Consider the following 12,080-nt stretch of genomic DNA (forward strand, 5'->3'; position numbering starts at 1 on the left):
CTTGGTCCATAGGTGGCCTCAACCCTCTTCGCTTTGTTCGTTTTCGCGCCCAAATGGAAGGATAAAAGGCGAGCGCTGGTGCATTCGGTGCTCTCGATACCGTTAATTATAACCCGGTCATCACGGTTCTGGAGGCAGGCGATACCAAAAGGCGAGCTGACATGTTGATTACACCGGCAGACGTGTCAACGCCTGGAATGCATCGAGTCCTTGCAACCGTCAACGGCACGTCGCGGCGGATCTTTCGAAAGCATGGCGTTACGCAAAAAAAAGAACGAAAGAAAAAAAATGCAGTGGAGCCTGCAGTTCGCTGCTTCCTGGGCCTTTCTTTTCAAAGCCAGTCAAGGTTCGCAGATCGTATCTAGTTCTCCGGATGAAGCGAGAGTTGGTTCCGTTCCTGTAAGGCTCTGCGGACTGGCCACATGCAGTTGCTCATTCAGCACAGGTGCGCACCGAGAATCCGAACAAAGCAGCGAATGATTTAACAGGCCTTCAAGTTGACTTAGCCGCAGGTTTAAGAGAAAAGAGCGAATAAAGAAATTGGGGGTTCTCTTGTCTGAGGAGCAGTCGCTTTACCGTCATTGTAAAGCTCAGCACGTATAGCCAAGTGACCGTTCGCATATATAGGGCACCTCGGTGATGGCTGCGAAAGAAAAGTGAAATGAACCCGACGAGAGCTTTTTGTGTGCTCGACCGTTATTGTCGCCGAGATGAAGTGCCGCAAAAAATTGGCATAATTTCAGGGAGGTGATCGCAGGGAGGAAGCGATAGGATTGATGACCTGTCTGACTCAAGGCGAAATGCCGCTCGCATTCCGGTTCGCTCATGGTGCGGACAAAGCTGTCAAGGTCTGCAGTGCTTCGACAAAAGATTGTCGGCGTTCGTCAGCAGTGAAAGAAATTTCGTTATCCGACCGTAATAGTCGTCTGCCGCCGACAAAAGGCGCGACAAAGGCTGGTCAAAAATGCGTAGCGGACCGGGCACTCGTACCGGACACCTTAGTGATTACAGTGGTCGTTCGGTAGTTCTGGTGTTGGCCATTGACAGCGTCTTATGAAAAGTATACTTTTAAAACTGCACTTCAGGTGTGGTGCCGCAAAGCGATGGTGAGCTGGAACAAATTATTCGGTATGGAAGGCCACAATCTGCAGTCTGCTATAATGAAGGATTATAACGGTGGCCATTTGTGAGGCACCAAAACCCTCCATTTGACTAAGTATGCTTGAAATGATTTACATCTCGAACCGGTCTGCCACTGACGTCCTTGAGCTGCATATTTCACTCCTGACATCTTACTTTGCTCGAACTGCGCACAAATTGCGGCCGCCAAGGGTCGTGCTGATCTGGGTGGGACAACCAAGGCCAGCGCGGGCGTTACTTCGAGCGAGCTTAAAACTCTTCAACTAGCTGTGTTCCCCTAGTGAAAAAATAGCGCCAGCTAAATCGCTCGTCAAAATCTATTTAACTGAAGCACAGGATGGGATCTCGCTTTCTCAATAGCTTTCTTCCATGAACTCTCTATACGCTAATGTAAAAAGAAAATTATATTGAGATTCACCATGCCGTCTTTAGTGTGTAAATATAATTTACCACCTTTTCGCCATTTTCTCTTTCTCAGACACACCTCTCGACCTGTCTCAGTCCTTACTAGCGCCACCAGTGTCACCCTCATCGCCCGTCACACCTCAACTACCTCGAGTTCTCATGACACCGCCTTCAGAACCTGAAGAAAGGCGGTCGGTGTCCAGCGAAGGAACCACAACGGAAGAGGTACGAGACTTTGGCTATACGCACTTTGAAATTTTGACAATGGTGCATCCTAGGAGCAATTCTGGCCCAAGGAGCGTCCGTTGTCCAAATTTCGAAAATTTCCAACGTAGAGCAATCAGCCAGCTAATGGCCGCAAAGGGAGAGCGTAATCATGCGTGTAAAATTGTAATTTGAGAAGATAAGATAGAATTTATTGACAGGAACGACAGAGATGTCGACCTGAGCTGGTGCACTGTAATCTGCTACTGGGGAAGAGGGAAGGGGAGTGAAAGTACTGGGATGGCTGATGATGATAAAAGAGATGGTGAGGGCTTATGTCATATTACAACCGGCACTATGTTATATATATATATATATATATATATATATATATATATATATATATATATATATATATATATATATATAAGTGTGCCTCCTACCGTCCGTTCTCCTGAACGAAATTGTGAATCTTTCTTGCGTGCCCTGAAAAAGAGTATGTTGTTTTTAGCGCTGCCTTGTTGCTACTGAAATTTCGCACTCAGATGGCATTTTTTGTAGCCTGCATCGTTAAATAAAACACTTCACACATTTTCTTGCCAGGTTCGTCCAATAAACTAAAAAGAAAACCGCAAGTCGTAAGCACCCTTCGACATCGCACGAGAGATTTCCTGGAGAGACGTTAACTGCTTTCGCTGCCTGTCGTTAACGAAATGTAAGGACGCATCAAGCAAATAACCAAAAAGCACAATCTTGTAGCGAAATGTGAGTGCAGACAAGGCACCAGTAAGCGCTATAGCTTCTCTTAAATTAGAATAAAAAGGCAGGATGCAGTCATATCCTTTACTGTCATCATCGGGTTCAGTGATAAGTGACATTATATGTATACGATCAGCGCATGCTTTCTGCTGCGCACATCTTAGGCAATACTAATGCATAGTTCTGAGTGCGTTTAATGACATTACTATACTTCTTCCCAGATCGCTTATAGTTGTCTCTCGAACTTCTCGCAGACGGTGCCGATGGAAACACCGAGGCATTTGATGGTGAAGAAAGGTCGCGAGCGGACCCTGCTTCCCTGCGAAGTCTGTGGGAAGGCCTTCGATCGACCATCGCTCTTACGCAGGCACATGAGGACGCACACAGGTACGTAAGACGCACAGCTGTTTTTGAGTTGGTGATCTGTATTTCCCCCTCTCGAGGCTTGCGCGCCGAGTGGAGCTATGTTTAGGTGCACCGCAGCGCTGAGCTTAAGCTGAATTAATGACGCCTCGAGCGGTGCTTATACGTCGCTTGACGCCGGCGCTCGCGATTCTTTACGGGCGACTGTGTCGACACTTGCTAAAAGGAAAACTTAACCCTGAACTGGCTATGCAAGCACTGGAAAACGCGCAAGCGATTTCGGGATACATGTATGGAAGCGGCGTCTATGTATGAAACGGCAAGAGTGTATTAGACTGGGAGCTTTATTCGTTTTAGTTATTTCATGGCGCTGCGAGTGTTGGATACTATTGGCACCGGTTTTTCCACAGATCTTTTTCAACTGAACATCAAGAAATCCGATTGCATAGTAATATATATATATATATATATTATAATTAGATGAAATGTGTCAATGAGAGATAAGTAGACCGACATGAAAAACTCCCGATAGAGCTTTCTGTTGTTCAATGCCTGCTACATAATAGTGTTTTCCGAGCGTGGAAAAAGCCCGCAAATGCAAGTAAAATTGCCACGCGACTGGCCGCTCGAGACACTTTGCGTGTAATGGCGCATGCTACTTGTAGTAATGAACAGATAGTTTGCACACCGGCACACAAAAGAAGATAATGCGTCGATCTATCATCAAATGCGATCAAGCACCGGGTCTAAAGCTTTCAAGGCTAGGAAAATGCAAAAGAAAAAAAAAACGCGATAAACTGTATTTTTTTTTCTACCTTTAGAACATCATTGCCAAGCTTAGTTTTTTTTTTTTCTCTTAAGCTCTGCACTTTATTTTGCTCGTTTTTGCTGTTGTGTCACCAATCTGAGTTGGCAGTGAATTCCATAAAGACATAAATGCGGATTCGTGCAACTTCCGTGGCTTCCAGAAGGCGTATACAGCTACAGTGAGAACAAACCTATGTAACCAGGATACAGGCACAGAGCGTGCGCCATATGTGAAACGAGAGAACGCCAGTATGCTAATCCAGGACGCTGGACAAATGCTTCATTATACTGATATATGCCAAGACAGGAAGCTAAATGCAAAAGAACCGGACGTCGTCTCGAAGCACCAAGCATTATCGCGTACTTTGGGAAGATTCCGTTAAAAGCTTTTTGGCTTGTCCGCCGATAAATATAGAGAGGCACTCGGGTGGAAGATTCAAGGCACTGGCCCATGAAGCTTTCTTTTATTCTACGCAAAATTTCCATCTCAGTTTGTATATGCGTGTAACTCTACGATAACAGGTAGAAAAACGACAGAAGGTGGAGAGTAACCACTGAAAACGTTACGATAGATGCTATCACTCAGTGGACCTTAGGGAAGCCACTCCAGATTTAATTTGGTGTACCGGTTAGATACAGTCACTTTGTCTTCGCTGTAACCCAACCTTTCCATTTCAGTCGCTTCAAGGCATCATTACTTTCTTTGTTGTTTTGCTGCATATTCGTTAATGAAAGGTATGCACAGGTGAAGATTAACTGTGCTTGCCTCTGGTGCAAATGCGCGTAGCAAATAGACCCACCTTTCTTTAATGCGCAGTTCGGTAAATTTCACACTTGTACCACGTATCAACTCGCCCTCTGAGCGGCAACTGAAATTAATACTCCATGAATAACAGCAGACTCAGCATCGTCCCTTATTATAGAAGGGACAAACAACTGTCATAATCAAAGTATAAATACCTTGTCGTTTCTAACCCTATACAAACGTTGAAAATAATGCTGTAGGCACACGTCTCGTTCTGTGGCCGGTAGGAGAGTCCCGTGAATGCGCTAGGAACGCAGATGTGGACGAACTTGCAAAGGTATAAATGCAGCTTTCTATTATAAATTCTCCTTGAATATACGGCGCAGAATACCTGCACTCGTAGAAACTGATTTTCGCAACGAAATGTTTTATACCGTTTACACACTATCGGCGAGCAATATACAATGCAACGGTTCGTATAAGGGCGCCTGTAGAAATACCAGCTTAGCAATCTACGGACCAATGTTCAATTCGCTGTATCATTGAAACGTCTTGGACAACGCACTTGTATGTAAACAATTTTAATAGCGGAAGATATTTTACAAGCCACGCTTGTCGACAGCAATTTCAAAGAGCGCGCGAAAGGCGATGTTTCAAATGTGAATGTCGTTAGATGCGACAGGACACATTGAGCGGTGCTTTGTGCACAGTAAGTGATGATTTGCTGGCATTACTATTGCGTCCGGTTTTAGCAGTATGAAATTAATCAATTCAGCATATTAACAACGTGAAACAAAATTTCCAGGATACTATGTATGTGGGGTAAAACGAAATACTTCCCCCCTGCATAATTTCTCTACGGTGAGCCATATCAGTGCTGGGATTAATGTTTTGAAGCATTTAATATAGATGCGGAACAGTGAATATAGAATACTACCTAATACAAAGAGTCAAGGCAGCAAACTTGTTATTACTTCAATTTTTCCAGAGTAGCGCACATTTCGTTGCTTTCTTACACTCCATTGGCTTTAGGCCTTCTGCTAGCTTTTTCTCACTCGCACATTTATTTACCCTTTCCCCTGCGTGTGTGTGCGCTAGCAATGAAAACAAAGAAGATTACAGACAAGTGTACACTGTGAGCTACTTGATTTGTATTAAATGCTAAAAAGTATGCTCATGGCAGATTCAGACGCATGCGCAATATCATTACGCTGAAAAACGAATTAAGGTCACCTGGTTAGCTCACACGTAGAACATCGCGTGCCTAAATGAATGGCAAACTGTTGGAACGTGATCATCTGGAGTACTATAGGCTGGTTTTGACATTTCTAGCGCGAATGCGACCGGACTCGGAGCGAATTAGGCAACGCACAAAGCGCTGGCGTGTATGAGCTCGGTCATTTACATTGTAGCGTGTTTAGGCAGAAAATGGGACTGAAAGAAAAAAACAGGAAAAAGTAAACAAGAAAGGATAGCCCGGCTGCGTATATTGTTAAACTCCACTTGAATTAACTTCAGGGAATATCAAGAAATCTTTCCTTCAAGTGCCCCATCATTCGAATGAAACTTAAAATGCATGTTAGAACAGCTTGCCATGGGTATACGGGGATGCTGTGTACTTGTTCGCTGTTCTGAGTGATTCGCGTAAATTGTCTTCGATCACAGTGTGGTTCATTGCAGCCATGCGGGTTAGAAAAACTGAATCTCCTAATTACGCAGCCTCTTCCATTTCAATTGACCATCTCTATATCACTTCCGTGATCAAGGGCTGCACATAGAATGGTGATGCGGACAAAGCATCGAAAAACAAAAAAAGTTTCATTTTGTTTTGTACTTCTTCTACTTGTTTTTAGAACCACCCACATTCGAAGCAAATGCAAAACAAATATATTTTTGTGCGTGCTTTTTCTTTATTATTCCGCGACGCAGGGGAAAAGCCGCATGTGTGCGACGTCTGCGGCAAGGGTTTCAGCACGTCCAGCTCTCTCAACACTCACCGGCGCATTCACTCTGGAGAGAAGCCACATCAGTGTCACGTGTGCGGAAAGAGGTTTACGGCGTCCTCCAATCTCTACTATCACCGCATGACGCATTCCAAGGTGGGTGCCAACGCATATACGAACAGGCTCACGCGTTCTAGCAATCGCGGTGCAATTATTCTACGCAGACTAGACGCACATTTGCATATTCTAAAGCGCCGTTGCGTCGAGTTAAGTGTACAGAGGCAAGAAGAAACCCTCTCTCCTTATATGCCAACTCTATAGGAAACGAGGCGGCGCTGAAAATTGAACCATGCAGGCGAATAAATGGACACACGAAACACGCTTAGGCACAGCGAAGGCTGTCACGTTATAATGAACTGAGTGTGGTGCCCTTTTCTCCAGCAATTCTGTAACAGCAAAGCCCAGTAATGTCTACCATAAAAAAGAGACCGGTATGGGAGTGATAATGTGGACGCTCAAATGGATATGTTCAAAAGGCTTGCTTCGTTCTGGTTAATTTCACCTCTGAGTGAACGCAGATCCAAAGTCTAGTCGAATGGAATGCAAGCTATATAGACAATGGCGATGTGAGCACTAGCTAAGGTACTATGAAATAATAATATAATTATATATAAGAAACGAGTCGTAACAAGGCAAACCTGCCTACGTAACCTTTTATAAGTTTAGCGTAATGCGCATCCCAATGTTTCATCCATTCACTGTCAAATTGGGTGTGTCTCCGGGCAGGCTATGCGCCCAGACTAAGAACAAGAGCGTGGAAATAATGTATCGGACGCGCCCGAGCACCACCTGGCATCTCCTGCCGAGCTCTTTAAGAAAAACATGACGCACACCGTTGTGTCCCGGCCTCCCGTCCACGGAAAGAGCGTGAGAAAGGCGGCGAATAAATGATACGCAACAGGTGGTGCCTCGCTTCCTGGCATCGACAGCCAAGAAGTGAGCTTCTTGTGTGCTCTAGGCGTTCGCATAAAGAACGCTATTTCCAGCCAGAATCTCTCTTTCTCTTTCTCTCTCTTTCGGCATTTGTGATTGAAGAGCAGCGCATACTCAAAACAAAAAATTGCGCCCGCACAGACGAGCAAACACAACTTGCTTACTTGCTAACCGGACAAATTGTGATCGTTTCGCAAGGACAAGATACAACCGGCTGCGCCTGCTTTATGGCTCACACTGAGTGCCTTCGTTATAAAGGCGGCCGTAATTGAAACAGCGTTCTTGATTCGAACACTTGGATGTGTTATGGAACACAACACTTTAAACACTATTGAACAATATACACCTCCAAGTGTGACAACTAATTTAATGCATCATAAATGGATTGCCAACGTTTCGGTTTTACGAGCTCCATATGTGCGCGAATTGGATGTGCCCGGAGAACTTCTTAGTAACAAATTGTTTACTGACTCTATGAAACTAATGCTTCGACTATACTATGGAGGACGCACTGCTCATAGACCGAGTATAGACCGAGGCTGCCTACGTGTCCGGGTGACGGCTACCGAGCAAAGTAGCACTATTCAACGACGGTCGTGCTTCTAAGAGCCCGACAAATGACTCGTTGAGTGCTGTGTCATGTCGCGTTCTTTCACGCCTTTAGGAACATGAAGCGATCGTGCATCAAAACTTTCCGCACTGAAATGCGCTCACGTTCACAATCATCCACCGAGTCGAGCTTGGCGTACTAAGACGAACTCTAATTGCTTGACTACCGGCCGCAGCGGTATTATAAGAACCATCCCCTCCTTGCCCCTCTGCAACCCTCTGCGAAGCTCCGGTGCCATCCCCTTTTAATCCCTCATCTTCGTCGGGCAAGCGGCAGTCCTTTTATAGCAGTCGGGGCCGTGCCATCAGCGCTATATAGCCCAAATTGGCAAACCGCCTTCGGCAGGCAGCCCCAAGCCCGCGATGGTCCCCCCGGTGGCAGACAAGACGTCGCTCTGACCGTCCGCCCTCCGGTTCCCTCCCTTCCGTATTCGAGGCGCCACAATGCCTGGTTGCAAGAGATGCCGCGAATGGACAGAGAGAAAAAACAAGCCAAGAGAGTAGTGAGGAGGGTAGTCGCGGCTTCGGGAGAAGACAGCCACATCGCGCCGACGTCATCATCAAAATCGTGATCGAAGCGCAGCACTCTGTGCTGCCTGCTTGCTTGCTGGCTGGCGAGGCCCCGATGGCTTCGCGCGTACCGGGCCTAGCCGGGACGGACGCGTGATCGATATTACATGCCGACGGTCCGCCACTCGCGCGCTCTCCGCGTGCGTATGCGCGGCAGCCAGATAGAAAGTGGTTCGCACGACGACATTCCAACGCGAGTGGTCGGTCGCCTGATAAAGTACGCGCGCGTGAAGAGAAGCATGAGGGGCTACAGCAGCGAGCGACGGGCTCTGGCGCGCGCGTTTCCAGGAAGGGACTGGGCCTCGGCAGCGCGAGGGAAGGCGGGGCGATTGAAAACGTGCGCTTTCCCGCTGGGCCGAACGCTCGCGCTCGGACATGTCGGGCGACCGCGAAAGAAGGGGGCGGGGGCGCGCGAACGCAGTTTTCTCTTGATCCCTGACATACAATTAGTAGTTTCTTATCTATCTCCTTCGGCGCGGTGGCGGTGGCGCGCTCATGTAGGAGGGTGGGAGAAAGGCAGGCCACATAAATGAGAAGCGCGGTCAACCAGGCCGACCAACTCTGCGGCATATAGCGGTACACAGTGGCACGCCGATAGGAATGCTTCTTTTTCTTCACTTTAGGCGTTCCTCGTGGGCACTTTTCTCGCGGTTCAGAGAGGTAGCTATAGGTCAGACTGCGGCGACGCGACGCGCTCGCATGTGGCCGTTGACCGCTCGTGCGCATGGGCTTTTAACCGCTAGTGTCAGCCGCGACCGGACATGGCACGTTGGTCGACGCCTCCGCTGACGCCGGCGCGAAGCGTCGCTCCGCCCGATGAATACGGCCGCGAGCGCGCGGCGACCGCAGTTGATCGATGCTTCGACGGGTCCTTCTTGCGGCACCGCGCTTGGCGAGCGCTGGCTTGCGCCCAACGAGCCTTTAGGTGACGAAGATGAAGAGACTAAATACACGGGCTGGAAGTGTTTGCTCTGCTGTTATTAGTATTTTAACCTCCTAGTAATTTGGCCGCTACGCACCACTCTCGGCTCTGACACTGCAGACGCAGAAGAGGTAATCGTATAATGAGACCGGGGTGTCTTGCAATCAGTCGGTAGCATCGCGACGGGTGATCGAGGTAGTCCTGAACGCCCCCTGCGTCATAGGTGTTCCCTCGTCTGTTCGCCCAGTCAGAGGCAGTTTGCGAGCGCGGGAACCATCAAAAGAGAGAGAGAGAAAAAAAAGAGCGTGTGGTGCAGTTAGCAAGACAGCGGACGCACTCTAAAGAAGATCAAAACTATCCGCCAATGAAAGCTGCCAGTGCCTTTATTCCAATTTCCATTTTTTCTTTCGTCAAGTGTCAGCTATAAGGAAACTCAAATAACACCATTGACTCACATGCGGACGTGGTCACTTGTTAAGTTATTAATTGTAACTAAGCGCGACAAGGGGGCTTATGTGCATTTTACACTGCTGTGTTCGAAACCCGATATTCTGCAGCGCTTGCTGTTATTAAGCTTAGACGACGTGCCCTATGTTCTCATCCGGATGCGCTTCCAACGTAGAGCAAACCAGGCTCGATCTTCCTTTTCTTAAGCGTCCCCCCCCCCCCATTTCGTGTCTCCCTCCTCTCCACCGTTCCCCACCCCCCCGCTATACGCGTCTTCTTCACCGCCAACACGCGTCATGATTATTGTGAGGCAACGTTAAGTCCCGGCTATCTACGCGTATATCCTCTGGTGAACGCCGAAAATAGCCAGACAAGCATACCATGCATCCCCGTCCTTAGTTGCCGCAGAAAGATTACAAGCAAATCGCGGAATGAATCCCTCTACGCGGCTTTCTTATTCACGTTGTGCTTTAAAATAAGTCAATTATGTAGAAAAGAGAGAAAGCTACAAGCACAATTCTGCGCGTGGTAAAACGTTATTACATGCATACAGCGTAATTTCCGCCAGTTAAAAGCTGCACATGGAAACAAGCGGGAAACTCAACTCATCCGTTCAGAAGTTTACAAATTTCATTTGTGTATCCTGCAGATAAAAGCACACAAGCACACTTCATTCTCGAGTGATATACAAGCGTTCAGCTTTAGTTTGGGTCCGGAGCTGTCAGTATGCGTAAATAAAATAAAATTGCCTATGTTTAAATTTCTCGACAATAAATACTTTTAAATAATCATTTTTGAAATTTTTTTATTATGAAACAAGGTACCTCCGTCCAGAGTGCACGCAAGCGGGTCATTGCAGATGGAACCTTGATTCGAACATTATGGCATCAGTCGTTCTCACCCTTTCTTCTTGTGCTTTATTTATGCTCGCAGGAGAAGCCCCACAAGTGCACGCTATGCTCCAAGTCTTTCCCGACGCCAGGAGACCTCAAGAGCCACATGTACGTTCACAGCGGTTCGTGGCCGTTCAAGTGCCACATCTGCAACCGGGGCTTCAGCAAGCAAACAAACCTCAAGAACCATCTGTTCCTACACACCGGTGAGTCCAAGAAACACGCATTCTTTTCGTTTAAGAGCTACTACAGGTAGCCTGGTCGCTTTGAGAAGCAGCAGTCGTACAGAGTCGGGGAGATGCAAAATACGGAATGGCAGAGCGGTTGACCCTAACTTTATGCCACCGGAAAAATGTCCTCCTCGGATGTCGACTGTGGCTATGCCCTCACTCAGAGCCCGTTCAGACTGAACCCGAAGCTTAAACTGAACTTTCTATAACTACCCCGCTTGCGTTCTCCCTCACTTCACGTCCTTTCGCGTAGCTCCAGTCCACGTGCACTCGTTGACAAACTTAACGCCAGCATGGAAATTCAAATTGTGGGAACATTACGAAGGAGCTGTCGCCTGTGAAATTGATCGGTTCACTGAGGTAATTAATTCAAAGGTAAAACTGCATGCCTGGACGTGCTTCCTTTTTTTCATCTTTTCCTTTTTCTTTTCTTTACTTTTTCTTACGTGCTTATGGGTTTCAGGAGAACCACTTTGAGGCATTCCGACAACATCAAAGTGAAATATAACCATGTATAGTGCAGCCGAAAATAGAGTGGGTGGGTTAGCGCTCAGCAGCGCAAAGCGTGCGCCGCAATGTCACCGCAAAGCGCGCGAGTTGTTGAATTAAATGTGGCGTCTATAGAAACGACAGTGAAGCCAGCGGGAGCGTGCGCGGGAATGTCATCGGAAATCATCTGGGCAGTTCCATCCGTGGTAGATACGAAAAGCTGTCTAAAAGCATGATCCTGCTTGTTTGCTATGTGAACGCTTCTGCACATCTCGGACGAAATGTACGCGTTGTCTTCCGTATACGAAGGATTGCTCGAATAGGGCTTCATAAACTTTGCGGTAAAATAACTGACGCCGCGCTAGCGTTGAGTAAAATTCCAGCTGCCAAGAGGAAATTCCACCTGTGTGTGTGTCAAGAGTGCGATAGCTCTTCATTTTTCTTTCTTTTTTTCACAGCTGCTTTTACATCTATTACTCCTAAGCACTCACTTCTGAAGGGCAGTCATTTTCGCTAATGTCCCAATCCGTCACACTTAAAACAGTGGAGTATTATGCACGA

At 47.1% G+C, this 12,080-nt stretch overlaps 1 protein-coding gene across 1 annotated transcript in view; it reads left to right on the plus strand.

The window, feature by feature from the left end:
• LOC126531401 (uncharacterized) overlaps positions 1–12,080 on the plus strand; it is a 107,653-nt gene that overhangs the window by 48,373 nt on the left and 47,200 nt on the right. The window contains exons 3-6 of the mRNA XM_050178914.3: positions 1,619–1,770; positions 2,763–2,895; positions 6,353–6,522; positions 10,841–11,006. Of these exons, the coding sequence (XP_050034871.1) occupies positions 1,619–1,770; positions 2,763–2,895; positions 6,353–6,522; positions 10,841–11,006 (621 nt within the window). The remainder of the gene's footprint in view (positions 1–1,618; positions 1,771–2,762; positions 2,896–6,352; positions 6,523–10,840; positions 11,007–12,080) is intronic.

This window comes from Dermacentor andersoni, chromosome 5, assembly GCF_023375885.2.
Source record: "Dermacentor andersoni chromosome 5, qqDerAnde1_hic_scaffold, whole genome shotgun sequence".
Lineage (NCBI taxonomy): Eukaryota > Metazoa > Arthropoda > Arachnida > Ixodida > Ixodidae > Dermacentor > Dermacentor andersoni.